This window comes from Rhodnius prolixus, unplaced genomic scaffold, assembly GCF_049639745.1.
Source record: "Rhodnius prolixus isolate KJV_2025 unplaced genomic scaffold, Rpr scaffold_1, whole genome shotgun sequence".
Classification (NCBI taxonomy): domain Eukaryota; kingdom Metazoa; phylum Arthropoda; class Insecta; order Hemiptera; family Reduviidae; genus Rhodnius; species Rhodnius prolixus.
In genome coordinates, this window is record NW_027411581.1 from 40,722,602 (window position 1) to 40,743,473 (window position 20,872).

At 32.5% G+C, this 20,872-nt stretch overlaps 1 protein-coding gene across 1 annotated transcript; it reads left to right on the top strand.

Moving 5' to 3' along the window:
- The first annotated feature begins 9,471 nt into the window (after positions 1-9,471).
- On the top strand, positions 9,472-20,422 carry LOC141459860 (transient receptor potential cation channel subfamily A member 1-like). Its single transcript, XM_074139406.1, has 7 exons — positions 9,472-10,304; positions 11,727-12,042; positions 12,333-13,277; positions 14,260-14,556; positions 14,634-15,695; positions 15,772-16,017; positions 18,211-20,422. The coding sequence occupies exons 1-7, from the start codon at positions 10,162-10,164 to the stop codon at positions 18,820-18,822; spliced, it is 3,621 nt and encodes a 1,206-aa protein (XP_073995507.1). The 5' UTR covers positions 9,472-10,161; the 3' UTR covers positions 18,823-20,422.
- The last annotated feature ends 450 nt before the right edge of the window (positions 20,423-20,872 follow it).

Genomic DNA, 20,872 nt, shown 5'->3' on the forward strand with positions numbered 1-20,872 from the left:
AATGAATACAAAATGGCAAGTGTAGTTATGTATTCGCCTTTTTACCCCAATCTTGGTGCACCCTTGGAACGTTTATACCTAAAACGGCCTCATAAATTATTTCATTATATCAACTCGGTTAGCTTATGTATTGCAATTCGTTTTATTGGTTGCTGATAATTAGATCGCCCTATTGCAGCCAATCGATATTGTTCTTTTATAGTAATTCATTACTCTCTACCCCCATCATCCTACCAACATTATTTTTGCATTGCAAATACTTATTGGGGAGATGCTTAACATTAAATCCTACAATTTCATGAATAAGTAAGCACTTCTAATGCGCCGACTGCATTAATCGATTTTATACTGAATATACTGTAATTTGTAACTACAGTCCATTTCACCAGTACTAAAAGGTGCATCTATTGCATTATTGTGCTGAACTAACCCTGAACGCCAGCGGATTCATTTTTTTTTTTAATATTACTTTGAAATGGTCATTGATGAAAAATTTATTATAAAATTTGTAACATTGGAAAACCACGACTGCAAACCCAGCGCGTTAGCTAAGGAGTAAATATACTGATGGACAAAATTAGCCACCACTCAGTTTTTGTTTAGTTAAAATTAAATAAATTATCTTCCGCTTTTGTTTTTGACGTTCATCACTTGTCTGAAGCGATTTATGGAGACAAGAGGTCATTCAAGAAGAGATGTACAGCAGAGAGAGAGAGAGACGATAGGTACATGCGGCACCTGGCTTTGCGAAACAGGATTATAACGGGAAATGAGATAAAAAGTCTCATAAGGCAAGTCCGTAATGTTTCCATCTCCAGCAGGACTGTTAGAAGAAGACTTAATGAAAGTAACCTTAGAGCCAGACCTCCTGCTCGTGGCCCTCTCCTTACCACAGTTCACAAAATGACCAGGCTTCAGTTTGCACGTGAACATGTGAATTGGACTTTAGACAACTGGAAGACAGTTCTCTTTACAGATGAGGTGAGAGTAGGCCTAAATTCTCCTTTGGCCGTAGTTACAAATGGCTTATTTTTTCAGCCAATAATATTTTGAAAGTCCAAAATTTGCACAAATTGGAAATAATAAAAAAAATAAGGGTGGTGCGTTAATTTTGTCCATCAGTGTAGTTTCCCTCTAAAACAGAATCTTTCTTTTATACTTAAAATCCCTAAACCCAGCCTATTAAACACCCTAACATTTAAGGTCGCCTTTAAAATTAAAAAAACGTGGTTTTCCAATTCTTACAAATTTTACAATAAATTTTTCACTTAATGACCATCTCAAAATAATTTAAAAATAAATGAAATTCCAAACCTACAAGCGTTCAAGCCATGTAAAAGCAAATAAAGCAAAGTGATGCCTATTTTTCGTTATTATTTTAGAAAGTATATTTTTAGAAAAACGTATGTATTACTATTTAGTCCCAGCACAGTGATGTTAGACCAGTGCGTAAAGAAGGTACTCTTTGGTCCGAAAAGAGGACGTCCAGAATTGTACTTATACAGGGTGTTCAGCATAAGACTACGGTAACTTCGGGAGGCAATTCTGGGCATCATTTGCAACAAAAAATTCCATATAAACTATGGCTCGATTCGGCTCCGTTTTGTAGATATTTTTAATTTTATGTTTTTTTCAAGGTGTTACTACTTTTTAGCAAAAAGTTGTCTATATTTCTCAAACTATTAAAGCTACAGCTATTTTAATAAGCTCATTAGAAAGAAGGTTAAATTTCCTTTTAAATAAGCTAATTTGTATTCCAAAATAATAATATTAAGTATTTTACTTTGTGGCCCAAACATAAGAAATAGCAAGTTTCTAATTTTCTCCAAAAACTTTGACTTCATTTTTCTCAAAAACATTTTATATGAAAAAACCGTGCACTATTCAGGAAAAACATTTACATACGATCACCTTTCGAACGGTATACAATAATTGGGGTTATGTTAAAAATTGATGCAGAAATCTGTGATTAATTGCAAAAAAGTAGGCCTCAAAACAGCGTCGGCATTATGAAAGGAATTCACCTACCATAAGAATATAACTGATCAGAATCATCAAATCCAGTACGATTTTTTGCAAACGTGTAATTTAATAATTAATTTATTTAAGGGCTATATTCAAAAATATAAAATTTACATTATAAATAGTAAAATAAAATAAAAAGAAGAAAAATGAATATGATGTTAAATGAATGTTAGGTACCAATTTCGAAAGAAAGGATTTTCGTTTAACGAGTTTAGATCTGGGTGTTATTCTTTAGTTAATTAAAGAAATATGCCAAATAATGTGAATAAATCAGCATTTTGAACTACTCAATAAACTTTTGGAATTAACAGGTTGTGAAGAGCTATGAATAAGCCGAACACAGGAGATTGTGGAGAGCTAATGAATAAGCCAAAAACATATTACTCGCTCTGATCCCCAAATTAAATAATAGTGGATGGAATACTTCACCGGATCGCCAGTACACCTCCACGATCGTCTTAGCGTTCGGAACACCCTGTCAGGAAAACATCTAGAATACTCCCGCCTAGCTTCTCCACTATTCCCATCTACGAAACCGTGATATTCAATATTCGAATACGCTGGCATAATGATAGCAAAATGACAACTAAATATCTAATGAAAATGTAGACTTTAAACTATCTTTTCTTCTTCTTGTATTTATTTGTTTTTATAAGCCGTATTAGAATAAAACATCAGTTTTTAACTTGGAGATTAGAGCGATAAGTAAGTTCCTTTCATAATGCCGACGCTGTTTTGAGACCTACTTTTTTGCAATTAATCACAGATTTCTGCATCAATTTTTAACATAACTCTAATTATTGTATACCGTTCGAAAGGTGATCGTATGTAGATGTTTTTCCTGTATAGTGCACGGTTTTTTCATATAAAATGTTTTTGAGAAAAATGAAGTCAAAGTTTTTGAAAAAAATTAAAAACTTGCTATTTCTTATGTTTGGGCCACAAAGTAAAATACTTAATGTTATTATTTTGGAATACAAATTAGCTTATTTAAAAGGAAATTTAACCTTCTTTCTAATGAGCTTATTAAAATAGCTGTAGCTTTAATAGTTTGAGAAATATAGACAACTTTTTGCTAAAAAGTAGTAACACCTTGAAAAATCATAAAATTAAAAATATCTATAAAACGGACCCGAATCGAGCCATAGTTTATATGGATTTTTTTGTTGCAAATGATGCCCAGAATCGCCTCCCGAAGTTACCGTAGTCTTATACTGAACACCCTGTATAATAATTAAAAGTATTGGTAAATTGTAATTTTAAGTTGTTATTAATAAATATGAATTTAACAAATGTAATAAATTAAAACTGTCCGGTTAGGCCAGCTGCATAAGGGTCTATCGTCAAAAAGTGCACGAAAAAGGGGTAAGTTGGAAAACACCCAACTTGGACAATTCTTTTCTCTTTTTCTATTAAAGATAAAAATCCCAAATTTTCTTTATATTATAAGGCAAACCCTCTTTTATAAGAGTAACTTTTTTGCAACAACGTAGATTAGATTTATAACATAATTTAGTTTCTATAAAAATTGTAAAAATGGTAACTGATCAATTAGGCGTAAAAACCGTGATTGATCATTTTCTCAATCATTACTTTAATAAATTTAGTTTGTGTTGGGCCCATTATTTTAAAACTGTAAGAGAAAAATAAATGTTTAATTATTGAAATTTATTCTTTTAATAGTTTTTAGAAATATTAATTATATTACTTTTAACATTATTACTGTAATATATGGTAATTAACTTAGTAATTAGTAAACCGTAACTTTTGTATTGATTTTGGCCCCACATAACAAATAAAATTTATTATCATTACTTATTGCCTTAATTAACAATGGCCATGGCAACGGAGGGCCAGTCACTTTGCCTGTTTATTTATCGCTTTTTTCACGTAGTTTCTAATTCTTTCTTTGTTCTCGGCAGATATTTTTTGCTTTTATTAATATGAATAAATTTCCATCATCATTATTATAATTTAAAGGAAAAAAGTGTATTCAGTTACTTACAGATTTAAAAAAAAAATAAAAAAAGCAATCGATAGAAACCAGAAAAAAATATAAAACAAAGAAATGCATAAGTAGGTAGCGTGCCCAGCACAAATAATGTAGCATTGCCAAGTAAGAAAGGGGGGCCCTGCTTACTGACGGATAAGTGTGGACAAGTAATCCTGGTGATTTATAACTTTGAGGGTCTCTTGGCCGAGCTCTGCCGTTTCCCCAAGAGTAGCCCCAATTCAAGCACATGAAGATAACAAAGCCTCTAGTGACCATTTCATGTCCCTTATCGTTACTCTACCCTTAAATATATATATATTATTTTTTATTTTTTTATTCAAGCTGAAAATGCGATTTTTCTTAATGAGAGCAATATTTAAAAATTCAAAAAAAAAAATTCATTAAATTTATTTTTTGCGAAAAATAGTTATTCATTTAACAAGTGTGGAAAGTAGTACTTTTCCTCACACGAGGCAGGGTTTGCACGCACGAGCGAGCGAAGCGAGGCGAGTGCAAGTGCAAATTGCCGAGTGTGAGGAAAATACTTTACACTCGAGTTAAATATTATATTTTTTCTGCAACCATTAGCGTTATAACCTTTTTAACTGTTATAATTAAAAATATCTAATTATTTATTAAAATATTATTTTTATTTCTACATTCCTTTCAATTTTGATTTTATTTTTTTAATATTCGTTTTTTAATTATTTAGTTACGTCAAATAAGCTTATTAAAGTTTTACAGAAAATATTTAATAGCAAAACTTCTTATATCAAGGAAGCACAATAAAGTTTTTTCACTCACTAGTGAGGAAAGTGACACTAATGGGAATTTTTCCCCACTAGTGAGGTAAAGTTGGGCATTACACAGCTGATTTTAGTTGAGTAATGTGAACATTCCTTCATGGTTGCAGAAAAAATAAAGTACTTTTTGCAAGAAAACGAAAATTTAAATAATAATATCGTATAGAAACTTTAAGATGGCCAATAATTCAACATACTGCATACTTTTGTCCAGACACTTTATTTACTAATTACTTTATTTAGTAATTTCTTTCCAGGAAAATTTGATTAATCGAACTTTAGTGTTGGGGAATCGGCGTCCCTTTAAACTGCTAAAATTGTGTAATGAACTGTTTTTAAAGGCAGAAGAACCACATTAAAAACTATGAATTCTAAATAACAATTCAGAAATTGAAAATAATTTAAAAAAAATTCAAGTTAAACGTAGTTTTGTTATGGTTGGCCGGTAATGAGATCAAAAGACTGATGAGATCTACTCAAGAACCTCACGGGGTAACTCTGAGAATGTAACTGATGACAGTTCTACAAAAACTAGCCAATCTGCAGAGGAGACAATAGTCTAGTTCCAATCGTTAACAACGCTGTTTTGCTGCCCATTTCATAGACCAATTTTAATCGTTATCTAGTGCTATATTTTTTATTTATTTATCCTTTAATTTACATCTGTACCCACAGGGTACAATAGGTAAATGCGATAAGTGTATGTGAATAGCGTGGCAGACGTGAATGACGGTCATCCAGTGATGGCCGCCATTGGTCACCCAGTTGATCACGGGGCCAACGGCGCCTCAGCCGTCTTCGAGGATTGGAGGGTAGCGTAGTTGGAGATAAGTTTGCAGCTAAAGGGTTGGAATGAAGTGAGAGTTTTTGATGAAAATTTTTATATCGAATTTTGGCAAGTTCGGAGATGAGTGGAATTTGGAGATCTGTATGGATTGTGTGGTTGTTAACATAGAATGGAGCGTCTACTATGCGGCGGAGTATTTTGGATTGGAGTGTTTGCAGTCTATTGTTGGATTTTTTAGCTGTTCCGTAAAGTTCGAGTCCGTAAGTCCATATTGTTGTGAGAAGAGCTGTATAGAGTCGTCGTTTGTTCTGTAGTGAGAGTTTTGAGCGTTTGTCGAGTAGTCTGGCTAGAAGTTTGTATCGTTTGTTTAGTTCGGTACGTTTAAGTCTCGTATGGGGGTTCCAGGTAAGTCTCTTGTCTAGGTACATTCCAAGGTACCGCACATGGTCGGCTGGTGGGATAGGTGTGTGATGTAAGAAGACATGTGGTGGAGTTTGTCGTTTGAGTGTGAAGACCGTGTGTTTAGATTTAGTTGGGTTAATTTTTATACGCCAGTTTTCTAACCAAGGTTCTATTGAGTGAAGGGACTGTAGTGAGCGAACTGCGAGGATAGGGTCAGAGTGTGTGGAGAGAATGTCAGTGTCATCAGCGAAGGTGTAAATAGAGGTATTAAGGTTAGAAGGTAAGTCGGCAGTGTAGATTGTGTGAAGTAGAGGAGCTAAGACTCTTCCCTGTGGCACACCAGCAAGGGCAGGATAAATGGAAGAGTGAGTAGTGCTATATTTTAAACTTGTAAAGCACTCGTCTTATTCTAGTCCTTTATAAAACAATAGAAAAATATGTATTAATAATTTTGAGCCCAGCTTTATATAGGACTTCTTTTTTTTTAGGACATTGCCATCTTCTGGACTTTATGAATAATTGATGGTTGCGCATTTTTTACTTGCTGCTATAAAACTGTCTATTAGCTTTTAAATTGTATCACCAGCTAGGAGCACGAGGAACCTTTCGGCTCCCGCTCTTGAGGGATGCCAGGCAGCCTAAGATATCCAAGAATGGTAGTTAGCACCAAATAAAATTACCCTCAGATCGTTTAATGGTGTGAAGTAATAGTAGGCGAAGGGATGTGAAAATAGATTAAAATGAACTTAAACAAACACTTTTAATTAACGAAAAAAAAAAAATGAAATCAAAACCAATCTAAAAAGAAAATGGAAATAAATCTCACTCTAAAATACTTAGTCTTAAATAAATAATTGCAACTTAAAATTAAAAGAAAACTATATACTATATACTTCTTAAACCCACACAAGAAATATTTATTTATCAAGTGTAAATTTCGTTACTCACAAGAACGGCAGGCGTTCATAAATCTTAACGATATGCAGCTGCACTGGCCAGGCAAAGAATCAGGATACGAATCATCATTTATTCTTGACAATCATCATTTAATGGAACATTGCAGCCCAGGTCAATTGGAACCTCCTCTAGTTTAAAGTTGGAAGAAGTATAGCTAAATAGTACAGCCTATGCCATCTAGCGGATATTTTGATTACAAGTTAACTGTTAATTGTTTTGGGTATTAAATAATAATGATAATAAAAAAATCATTTATAAAATTAATATCCTCAAAGTCTATATATGTACATAACTCCGTAGTTTCTTTTTATATTCGCTGTTTGTTATGTAACGTTTTAAATAAAATCATTATTATCATTCAAATAATAATGTGGACGACTAAATGAATGGCTATTACTGCCAGTTAAAATTACTCAAATTTTAGTAAAGTTCCATTTTATCTAATCAATCTTTTATTACTCGGAAATTTCATTAAAAATGGCTCTTATGATTTGTTTTTTTCTTCTAAATTTCTTGTTTACTTAACTTTCTTTTTCTCTCTCCCGCTTACATATTACCCATGAAACATTTTATTTTCTTTTAGTAAAAAAAAATCAATAGCAAAATTTTTAGATTTGCATTAGCTAAAACGATATGCATTAGATATATTACCTGGCTAAGATACGTCCTAATAGCAGTCGTTGGTCCTGATTTATGTACGTTTGGCACGAAATAGAGTTGACGTAGTTGCATTCGGTATCTACTTATCTTGGATCTGCAATGTCTCAAAACTTTCTTGCTTCTTCTTCTTCTCTTTAGATCAGAAGGGCACTTCTTTCCTTTTCCCAAACTATCGATACAAGTGATAATATTATTGGAGAGAAGGGTTTAAGGAGTGAGGGTAAACTCAATGCTTTCCACGTCCCGACTAGAACAATAGCCCGGGGACAGCCTTTGCACTAAACTATTGGTTTAATATCTGGGTTACAGTTGGAATGAATTACCAATCAGCCTGTCAGATCAGTTATTCGAGACGCTATTATGTATTCTGTCTTGTTCAATGTTGCATCATTTGTGTCAGATTTTAAGGGCGATTACCATTATAAATGATAAAATAGAGAAACACAAATAGCATTACCAATCATAAACAAGAAATACTTTATTTTTTTAGCACTCTCCAAAAGTATGAACTTGCTGCATTTTAACAGTTATTGTCATGGATTCAGTTCAAGCTTGCATTTGACGTGACTTAACTGTTCGTTAAAAGATAAGACAGCACCTTCGGAAAGATCGTGCTACGTTTCTTTCTTCTATAACTCTCCAGTTTTTGCGGTGACGCAAAAACCAATTCAACAAGCGTTTAATTAAAAAATGGATTAGATATTCGAACAATGACATTTTCCAGCAAGGCTGACCTGGTTATCTGTCTTCTTCCTCTCTAACCATGTATCAGTTATTAATCTGATTTTTGAGTTTCACCGGGAATTTCCGGATATCAATATTGTTATTGTTAATACCATTAAGTAAAGTTTGCACTTTGCAGATTAATGGATTTAAATTAAAGATTTAGTGCTTGATTGGCGTACACCTAAGTGGAATATGACGCCCGAAATATAGGAAACTATGGGTCTTTTTATTATTATTATTCAACTGAACAAAGAAATTTCTTTTTGTGGAAGGAACATTACTTAAAATAAAAATTGTTACGCGATTTATATTCCATTTAATAAAGTAAACAAAAAGGTATGGCCAGAATAAAGAGGTGAGTTCATTGTTTTATTTCTGTAAATTAGAACTAGTATAAAATACTTTAGAGAACGTTCACCAACATTCATCATTCATCTAGATCAGTGGTTCCCAACCTGTGGTTCGTGGTGCGCAAGAACTAAAATATGGTGCGAGAACTCTTAACCTTTATAAAATAACAATTATTTGACATGCGGCCGCGTGTGCGGCGACGGCGCGGTGAGTGGGACGTCGAGCGAGCGTAGAGCGCCTAAAAACAAGTCCAGGAGTCGACTAAAGGCAAATGATATGCGTGTCGCTTTGAGCAATCTCATCAAATCCCAGAATTACTAATCTTGTTAAGAAAATGCAAGCTCAAAAATCAAATTAATATAACTGAAAACATAATCACAATGTTAATTGAAGTTTACTTTTAAACATCTAAAAGTAGTTTACTGTGATATTGAACCTTGTGGTCCCTGCTAACAAACAAATATTAAAATGGTCCCTAGTCTCAAAAAGGTTGGGAACCACTGATCTACGAGATCAGTACTCTTAGATGAATAGCTGTTTGTTCAATAATTACCCAAAATTTTCTAAATGTTCAGATGAACCAGAATAACATGTAAATTGCAACTTTTTACCTAATGTTACGAAAATGATGTCTCAGAGTAATACCACGGATATTCAAAAGTGATAAGATAAGAATATTACATTCTCGTTAAAGAAACAGTGAGGTAATTAATAAATGCAAGTGGTGAAATCAACCAAAATGTATTATCAGTTAGTTACATGCAGGATTGGATGAAATAAATTAACGAAATGGTTATTTCAAATATAGGTTTTTAGATCAATTATTTCAAATAACCAAATCAAATCGTATTTTTCTAAAATCTGGCGAAATAATTCAAAGTTATTTCATTATTTGGAATAACAAATAACAATGGAAATAACCACTTTTTTATTTTATTTATTTCGCATTTCTCATATTCTGCACATCTCACAATGTTCGAGTACTAGGTCGGCGAGTGAAGATTCTGTGAATGAGAAAAAGTGATGAAAGGGTCTAAAATGGAATGGAATAAAAGTGATAATCTGGTCGGCTCAAGTTGATAGGATGATGGTGAATAATGCGTTTATTTTAATAATCATTTTCCAAATTATTTATTTAAAATAAGAAAATTGAAATAATTCATTTCAAATTAATTTTGTCCAACTTTGGACATTGTAAATGGGGCACACCCTAGAACAAAAAAATATATATATATATTTATTTTCTATGAATTAGTTCCCATATAATTTGACAATTTCAAATTAAAATTAAAATTAGAGTGTGATTGAAAAACATTTGAAGAGTTTAGATAAGATAAACAGGCTTGCCGAGAATACTCCAATAATTTGCCTGAGTGGTAAACATAACACAAATTAGTGTGCATCGTTGTATGAATAAATTTTTGAGAATGACGTTTGTGTGAAATGTTTTTTAGTGAATGCGTGTTTGTAAATTAAATTACTATACTTTTCGATTAAAAATGAAACGCACAACAAGGAGTAAAGATGTAAGAAGGAAAGAGCGGCTAAATTCAGAACTACTATTGAGCACTCTGCAATCAAACATCGACAATGTCAGACGGTAAGTTTTTGCATATATTGCCATTTTATCGACATGCATTAAAATAAATAAATATTCCGTGACCACAGCGTACAGTAACAGTAGTGTCTCGATAATCCGAACCCGAAGAGGTGCGAGCGTGTTTGATGTAATGTAAAACTAGGATTATTCGAAATTCATTAAATAATATTACAATATATAATATATACATTAAAATTAAAGTGTTTATTAATAAATAATACTGAAATAAACATAATAAATACTTATGTAATTTTTTTACAAAGATGTTGTCCAAACATCTTTTAAAGGCTCAATTCTTTTACAGTTAATGAAGCTCAAATGTGTGTATTTTTTCATCGGCATGTCACGAGAATGTTGCAGTTTTTATAAGCAGTTTGGTAGGGCGGAACAATTATTATTATTATTTAAAGATGGCATAAAATATATTTTTAAATACTGAGGAACCAAAACTTCTTGAAAATTTTGTTCAGTATGTGATTGGATTGAAAACACTAATTCTACTTACTCGTAGTATAAGAACTGTAGTCCTTTGTTCGCCATTTGTAAACTATGAGTGTAAAGTGATTGTAGTAGCAAGCCGTTCGTTTAAGGAAAGGTTCAGCTTTCTACTTAACCCTCAAACCACAAGATGCGGGTCGGATCCGACCCGAGGCGAAAACAAATTTTCATTGTTCCCCCCACAATTAACTCTTAGCGATTAGACTCGGTATACCCTTTCTGTGAGTCCTTAGGAAGAGGCCACACTGTTTCCGCCGATTCGGTAAGGGTCTCTCCGCTCTCTAGGTTTGTATTTCTTTCAGTAAGTCAGATTCTGGGTCGGATCCGACCCGACCTTGGTATTAACGTTGTACGTTTTGTCCTGCACAAGTGGAACAAAAATGAAGAAAGTTACTCTGAAGATGCACGTTCGACGTTTCTCAAGAATCTTGCGTTTACCTTGACGCTTCCTCTAGAAGAAAAAAGACTGAAAAACGAGCGTTTTCCAAAGGATTTACTCCTTACGATTGGAAAATATGTCCTACTTGTTCCCACTGATAATGGCGAACAATCAAATGATTTTTTTCCTTAACAATGTGATAATTTTGTTACCACACCACTATTTTACTTTAATTTTCATTCAACCTTTTTGTAAACTGTTTTGTTTTTATTGAAACAAAGTTCCTTTTTCAAGTTCATTTCTTCACTTATTAGTCCATTCTAAATAGACTAATGCCATAAAATTATACAATTTATTAAAAAATTTATACATTTTATATAGAAATAAATGTGTTATTTTGAGTTATATTTGAGTTTTTCACTGTAAGCAAGAAAATATAGTATCGGGTCGGATCCGACCCTACCTTAGTGTTCGTGTCAAGAAAATTCATCTTGTGGTTTGAGGGTTAATTTCATTTCATGTAAATAATATTCATTGTTATGAAGTTTATTGCAGGAGGGAGCTAATCCTAATGCAAGATGCAGAACGTCTTATGCATCCGCCCTACACTTAGCCGCACTAAGAGGCCAGACAGATATTGTAAGAGAACTAATTGATGCCAAAGCCAATTTGAAAGTGAGGGATCGAAATGGCTGCCAACCGATACATCTGGCAGCTTGGGCGGGATACGTCACAGTTCTGAAAGTTATTCTTCTGAATGATGCTGAACTAGTGAACTCTGTGGTCAAGAGTACAGACATAACAGTAGTATTGGAAGAACTGGATTCCTGGGATCATAATCATGCTGAAATTACCCAATTGGTATGAATATTTTATATATTAATTATTTATTCGTTTTCTTGGTTCAAGTTTTCTAGAGAACGTTTCGGTTAATGATATACAAGATTTCAGTAATGTATAGATTTTTATGATAGCGCGAACCTAGCGGGAAATGCCAATTTAATAGATGTCCGCATTACAAATACGATACCCCAAAGAGTTAGCTGGTTAACTAATTTCTGTTCAATGTTTAATAAAATATTTAAAAGTTTTTATCAGAAGCAACTTCCAGCAAAGACTTATTATTAATTTTTTGTTTTTGTTTTTTTCAGTTACCAGCGATACATCCTGGCAGTAGTCCACTACATATAGCATCTTCGCTGAGCCGTAAACAAACAACAGAATTTCTGTTAAGTGTGAATGCAGATGTTAATTTAAAAGATTGTCGTGGGCTAACACCATTGGACGTGGCAGGTTTCAAAGCTGGAGGCTATTATAATTTTATAGATCACGATCAAAACGCCTCCGGTTCTTTGGCTGATCAAAATGCAGTCTTTCAAGAGATGTATCCTTCATTAGTTGTTAACCAGTTTGGTAGTCAAAAATTTACAAGCGGAGCAAATTCAGCCGTGTCATCTAGAAGGCAATCATTTAGTGAGAATCCTGACTTTCGTATACCAAATTTATATCCGTCAATATCAATGACTGAAAAAACAGAAGAAGAAGATGATGATGAATTCAACGAAGCAGAGTTTCATTCAACACAGGAAAGTACAACAACAACGTATAACGTAGTGAAAATGCTGATAGAGTTTGGCGCTAAGGTAAAAGATGAAAACTCCAAAAATGATAAAGATTCCATAGACTGCAGAAAAAATCCAACGACAACATTGCACACCGCCGTGTTAAATAATGATTTAAAATTAATAGACTGGTTACTACAGGAATGTCAATGTGATCACATGCTGATTACAGTTAATGACGATGGAGATACGCCATTGCATGTGGCCGTTAAAAGACGATATTTTGGTGCTCTTAGAAATATGATTAGTTGGCTAGATTTAGACACTTTGAATATGACTGACAAACAAGGAATGACAGCTTTATATTTAGCAGTTGATTTGGATTGGCTAAAAGGTGTTAGCATATTGCTGGAAGCAGGAGCCGATATTAAAATTAAAACCGACCAAAACGAAACAGTTATTAATTTAGCTGTACGAAAAAATAACCCAAAACTACTAGATGAGCTTCTTTCAGCTGAAGAGGAACCAGAATTGGTTTGTACAATCATTTCTTAATGTGTGTGAGTGTGCTAACTGTTCTCTAGCTACAGTCACATGGTTGTCATCTTTAAGAACAAAGCTTTTCCAATTAATGTAAATAGATTTGTTATAAACCATTTCAATATTTTACATCTTTATCGGTAAACTCAGAAGAAGTGAATGTGCAATCTTTCCATTGATACTACGTACCTTGCCTACCAAACTTTAGTTAAATCCGCATGCACTTTGTTTCTTTTCACTCTGCACTCTGAGATGTTTACTCTGTCTTAGACCTAAAAACTCCTTCTCCTTCAACTCCTGCCTTCAAAATTTATACAATAATCCTCCCTCATTACAAACAGGTCTACAAGTATCCTTATGAACTTGCAGTGTATAAGTCGACACATTATGGCAGCATCTTTTCAAGCAAAAAATTATTTACTTTTGCAGCGAATATAGGTGCTGGAAACTGCCACTTTATCGCATCTGTGACCCAGAGCCAAGTTGCTTAAACTACCAAATGAGCTACCAGATCCTATTACTTCAGATAGCTGAAGAAGATCTTTGATCAATCTGATCTTTTTAGCTAACATGCTGAACACTTTTTCGTTTTATTCTTGATATATTCCACATGTTGGATAATGTATAATGTATAGTTTACTATTTCTAGTTATTTCTCTGTCTCTACACAATTAAATTGAAGCAGATCTTAATTTTTGAGAGCGCACTCTTGAAGAACTAAATTTACTCTTAAACAAAGTGCCCTTTGACTTCAAAGCAACTAATTAACTCATGTATCTTAGCCCATTCCAAAGTTCCGTTTAAATCAATTACTGGTGTATTCACGAGATCAAGGCGTAAGTTTCCTTCAAATTAAAACTGCTAGATCGTCTACATTCTCTACCTTACGCTCATTTTTGATTATTTTAACAATTATATCACTTCACTTAATGTTTAAAAACATTTTATTATAATTAATATTTTCTTTGTGTTTTAGCTGGAAGGATTTTTAAATGAGCCAATGGTTACTGCAATAGAGAACTTAAATTTATCGTGTTTGAGATTGTTAGTTGATTATGGGGCAAACGTTGATGAACATTTAGATGATTTAGAGCTTACACCATTACATAAAGCAGTATTAAAGCAATGGACTGAAGGAGTTGAGTTATTGCTTAATTTTTCAGCTGATGTTACTTTAAAAACTTTAAAAAAAGAAACGGTTTATCATATGGCTGCTAAGTTGGGTAATCCTAGATTGCTTAGAATAATTTTAGCACATTCAGATTCATTTAAGGTCAGTCTAAATATCTGTAATTAGTGACTTATAAACAATATTAGTTCATTAAAGACGTTTTATTTTATTTTTTTTAGGCATTTAACGAAGTTGATTGTGATTATTTTACTCCTTTGTTTTTGGCAATACAAAGTGGTAATTTAGAATGCGTTGAATTGTTAATTATGCAAAATGTTAATGTGATCATTAAATTACCAGACAATACGAACATACTACATTTTGCCGTAAAATATTTTCCCAAAACTGAGAAAATAATTCATTGTATATGTAATAAGGGAATTCTCAGTCCGTATCAATTATGTGTACTAATCAATTCGTACAATGATGATGGGATGACACCTTTAGAAATGGCTTCCAGAGAAGGTTTGATAGAATGCGTGAAGGCAATGATCGGTGCTAGACCAAATCTATTACTTAGAAATAAAGGAGGTTCAACAGCGACACATATGGCTGCACGGTATGGTTACGTTGATACTTTAGAACAACTTATTAAATATGATCAAAGATGTCTAGAGGTAACCAATGTAAGAGGATGGAAGCCATTACATGTAGCAGCCAGAAGTGGCAATGGAAATTGTGTTATACTCATGTTACGATATGGGGCAGATGTTGCCGCCTGTGTTACAATAGACAATACTAATAAATCAGCTTTAGATCTAATTGTTGATTATGTGCCAATGGCGAAAGAGAAACTCATAAATCTGTTTGATTCATATGTTGTATCTACGAACTATGATAAGTCTGAAGACGATCATAGTATAGTTGAAATAGACTATGCATTATTACTTGGTACTGTAAGCACAAATAGAAACACACTTAAAGAATCTGTTCAAAGTCAACATGATGCTTCATTATTAATGGATGAAAAAGGAAGACAGACAATTTTTGTAAAAACGCTATTAAATTGTAAAAATGAAAATCTTAAAGAAACTTTATTGTTACATCCTTTAGTAGAAACTTATCTTTTTTATAAATGGGAGAATTTAAAATTTTTTTTTATCATCTTGTTTTTGTGCTATTCAATTTACACTGTAGTACTGATTTTATTTGCAACACTCAATTATCTGGCTGAAGTTACAACAATCAACTTTCTCTTAAGGCCAATCATATTCATTTTGCTATTGCCACTCGGACTTACGGTAAAGTCATTTGATATTATCAACATTTCATTCAAATATCCAACAAAATGAAAGTAATAATTTGAAACTATTTCAGGAAATTATTCAAGCAAAAACTCTGCCGTATTATTACTTTCAAGAAATTGAATCCTGGCTGAAAATATTTATGTTTTTAACTGGATCAATGCTTGTCCTAGTAAGCAGTGGACTGTCTGCTTCCAGATACTTGGCCTCACTTTCTGTGTTAAACTCATCAGTAGTTATACTGTTCTTATTGGCAAGGCTTCCATCATGGGGTTTACATGTGCTAATGTTTGAAAAAGTTGCTTACAATGTTTTCGAAGTAAGTAAATAATACTTTTAATTGTATACAATTTTTATGAAATATGACAGTTTCGGAGTCAGTCCACTAATTTCCCACTTGTATCATCACGTGTTTCAATTAAAGACCACTATCTTTTCTTAATCAATATTCCATTAGAAGAAAATCTCACAGCTTAACACGCTAAACTTTAATCTCACAGCATTACTGTTCAGGTCTCTACATTACTCGAAGAATTAATAAGTAAATTTTTTGGTTGGTTTCTCTAAACATATTAAAGTGGCATCAAGAAAACTGATTTCCCAATATTCCTAGTACCATTTTTCTTTCATCCCTTCAAAACTGCACGCAAGAGCTTGTTATTTGCTTGGTCTAAACATGGCTTCACATTTTATTGCTTGAGCTTCAGAAAAATAGAGACAAAATAATGTTTGTTTGCAATAAAATGGCGAGTTTTCTAAATTAGGGCAATAGAATATTTAGCTCCAGAATTGATAATTTTCTCTTAGGCCTAATGAATAAAATCATATTTACTTGGATTTTGTTAGATTAGAATCCGCTTGCATTCTCAAATCTTTTAGATTTTTAAAGTATTTTTCGTCAAAAGGGGATTAAGTTAAAAGAACAATCAAATTATACAGAGTTTTTTTTATCTATTTACTTATTCCCATTCGAATCAAATAAAATACCTTGGTCTCTAATAATGACAAACTGGAAATATCACAACTAATTTAAAAGTATACAGACTGCAATAATAATAATATGCTGTTTATTAATTTTACATTTTTGAATTTTACAAAATTAAAATACAAACAAAAAATGTACGGACGTAGTCCATCTGCAGAGTTGCCCTTAATAACTGTCAAACTGTGTTAATTGAAAAATACAAAAGCAATATCAAGATTTAAAAATGAATACATCTGAAATCACAATAGGTTATGAAATTAGGCATTTCTATGAGTTTAAAAATAGTGACAAATATTTTACATAATCAAAGAAGATTCCTCTTTACACACACACGTGCGCAATTAACTATGAAACTGATTTATTAGCATTGCTGAACGGACAAATTTATTTAGTAAGACCCAATATTTCTGTTTCAAGTAAACAATTAGTTCTAATCATGCTTAATTGTACTTTGCCAAAACACCTGACTCTAGACACCTTCAGAATTGGGCAAACCGCTAAAAAATGATTCTATTGCTCTCATTTTGCTCATGGAACAGTAATGCTGCACTTCTGAAGGAAATTCGGTGTAATTCAATTTAAGAAGCTGCCCTCTTGCTTTAAAAATATTACTCATTAAATAAGCATTATTATCAGATATATAATGATTATCTAAACTTAATTTCAGGTCCTTATACACAGAATGAATAGCTTTTTTAAGACAGTGTTCCTTAAACTGTAACGACACGACGCTCCTAATATACTTAAAAAACACTTAACGTAAATAAGAAGGTCAGCTCCTATTTTCAAACAAATGATATAGTGGGGAGTATTTTTAGGAAGGAAAACTATTTTTTTAACTACTACATAACTGCCCTACCGAATCGTATCGCTTAAACCCCGAGATTTGTGCGCCGTAGCGTACAATCGTTCTGGCTACCGTTAGAAATGCCTTATGTTTAGTAGAAAGAGGAACATCGTAACTTTCTGGCTAACGACCACAACTTACATAATAACAGATAATAAATGCTGAAAAGATAGTTCGTCAAACGCCCCAAATAGTTCTAACATACAATAGGAAAATTAAACTGTCTTACTCACTCCAATACGAACATACAGATTTGAACTGATTGAGCCAAACAATCTAATAGCAACCGAATATAAATCTTCCAATTTCAAATCCTAAGAACCAATGAACCAAAGTCATTGATCCATTTTATGACTCCAAACTGACCTAAAAAAATATATATACTGTCTGCGATTTGTAAACTTACTTGTTTGCAACATTTTACAAAATGTGAAGAATTATATGAACTTCATAAAATGTCTTAATCTGTAAGTCATTTTATCAAGTCACCAGGAATTAAATAAAAAGTCACGATTGCACATTCTGTCGGAAAATAGATATAATAATAAGTTTGAGACTCTAAGATCAAATCAGTAGCTGTAAAATAATACTGAGGAATCTATAGCTAATTTTTATTGATTATACAAAAACATCTTTATTAATTCATTGCAAGAGTAATTGAACTTTTATTTTTATTACAGGTATTGTCAAGATTTGTATTTTTACTCTCTGGATTCCTTTTGGCTTTTATGATACATTTTGAAGGCGAACCACCATTTGGCAATTTCTGGGAATCATTGTGCAAAGTGTTGATCATGTTAGTAGAACTGGACTATTCAGGAGTATTTGGAGAAGGAACCGAAGTCAACCTACATAATGTTGTTGCTAGATTAATGTTTGTTGCATTCGCTTTAATAGTTGCCATGGTAATGGTAAATCTAATTGTTGGTATGTCAGTAAGTGATGTTACTCAATTAGAAATGCAAGGTAGAAGTCAACGGTTGAAAAAACAGGCTAGTTTTTTAATTTCTTTAGAGTTAATAGTTTACAATGACTGGATAGTGAAGTGTATTCCACGTTGTTTGCAAGATAATGTAAATAAATATCGTAAAATTGAAACAACAAAACTGGTCCATCCAGATGATCCAAGTTGCCCTTTTTCTGTGCAATGTAAAGAAGCATTATTACTTCACGGTTATAATGATAATTTACAGCCTCTTGAAGAATGCCTTTTGCAAATTCAAAATCTCTCTAAAGAAGTGAAAGAACTTAAAGGTTTAATAAAATCTTTGGGAAAAGCTGAATCAACGTAACTTAATATTTTTAAATTCTTTACGGAAACCTTAAAAATTATTGTTTCTTTTATATTATGTGATCATGGTATTCAACATGTCAAGAACGAAAGCAAATTAATAAATATATGTACCTCGAAGGGTCGAGTTTGGTTACTGGTTTCGAGAATGGACTTGTTAGAGGGAGATCCTCAGTTAGAATCCCGTGTGCTAAAACGAAATTTTTATTTTTATAAATTTTGAATAGTAATGTAAGTGCTTCTGCTTCCTTCCACAGCCCTACATAAATATTCCTGCGAGAAAGGCGCTACCCAAAGGGATGAATTGAAATTGATTTTAGTTGCAAAATTATAATGAAAAAAAAGTATTGGTAACGAAAAAATCTCTAGTGACGAATTTCGATTGGATGAAGTTGTCCCACAGCATAAGGATTTATGACTGGCAGAGTGAATGTCTATGGTGAACTGAACTGTTATTATATTATTAGCAAGAAAATGAAGGAAAGGGTGAGCGAATAATGGATTCCAACGCGGAGATCATGGGTTCAAATCCAGCTGCTGGCCCTTAGTTTTTTAGAACTTTTTACAGCTCACTGTCTGATGATGGCAAAAAAAAATAGTCACCATTCCAACCCTTGAGCATCTCTTTAGACTTGTTAAGAGCTCATTTGATAATGAGTGAAAGAGATAGAGGTGTCTAACACGAAGCTGATCCCTGATACTTTGCCTGTAATGGTATTATCACAATAATCAATCAATGCTCTACCGAACAATATTTAGCCAACCACCCACCATTAATTATTTTGAAATTAATTTTTTAATAAATTAGTGGTTGTACCAACAGAGTGCTGATTAACAAACATGAGAAAATATTCTTAACTCATTCATTAAATTATTAACCGTCATCTCTAATTAAATTGTATCTCTATCTCCATTATAATTTTTTTTTTTTTTTATTCGTTACGCGTTTTTATATTTTTTTTATACCTTCATTGGGACTACCTTTACTAGATAAGCCCTAAAAAGAGGAACACGGCCAAACTAAATCGTAAAAAAGAATATTACAGTAAAATTAAAGTAATGTCTATAGTTTCAGCTTCCTTTACGTCCACTTCGGTTCAGGTGTCGAAGACGGAAGCGAATAGCAAAGCATACTCTTAATAGTATGCTATAGCTATTAAGTAATAGCAAACTATTACTTAAGTTTCATATTAAATCAATAAATAAAAATCATTCATGTCAGAGAATAACAATACATCTTGGGCTACAGTGGCAATGTTAATTCAGTAATAGTTATTATTATAATTTCAAAATATTAATTATTTTAATTATTAATACATTTTATTATCTGTATAAATATTTTTATAAACTATTATCTCTTAAGATTCTAAAAATTTCATTTGTACTAATGACAAACAATTGCCTATGATTTTGTGAAATTACATTTTCGGAATCTGAGAAATTTAATTTTTGTCGTTCACTCTTTTTTATGCTTTTTTTCAATTTTCTCTTATTTTTTAAATTGCTGAAGTCTGCAAAAAAGTATACTCTTAAGAATTTATTTTTAATGAAAATAAATGAAATTGTTAAAGCACTTGATTGCTTCATTTCTTTTCAAGCAGGAAATCGAAAAATTGAATGAGTAGATAAGCGAGATATATACTCATTATGTAGTTTGGTAAAATGTCAAACTCGTATTTCCCAAGTGTAAGCAAGAAGAAGCAGAAGAAGAAAGTGGAAGACAGGATGGATTTCTTGAGCAATCAAAATAAAAGTGGAAGAAAGAGAGATTATAAAGTAAGGAAGTTAGGAACTAGCGGGAAATACTTTTTACCTTTTAACTTCTAATAATTTTGCTAACTAGCATTGATTCCCTTGCGTAATCACATGCCTCCTTTCCATCTAACAATCCACACGAACAATTAAACTGAGACTTAAATAAATATTGAAATTCATTCATCAATTATCTGTGTATAATATCAGCACGAGTGTGGTAAAGGAAACTAAATTAAATTTAAAAATAAGGTGAGAATCTCTCTGATATTATAATACATTTATAATATTACTTGATT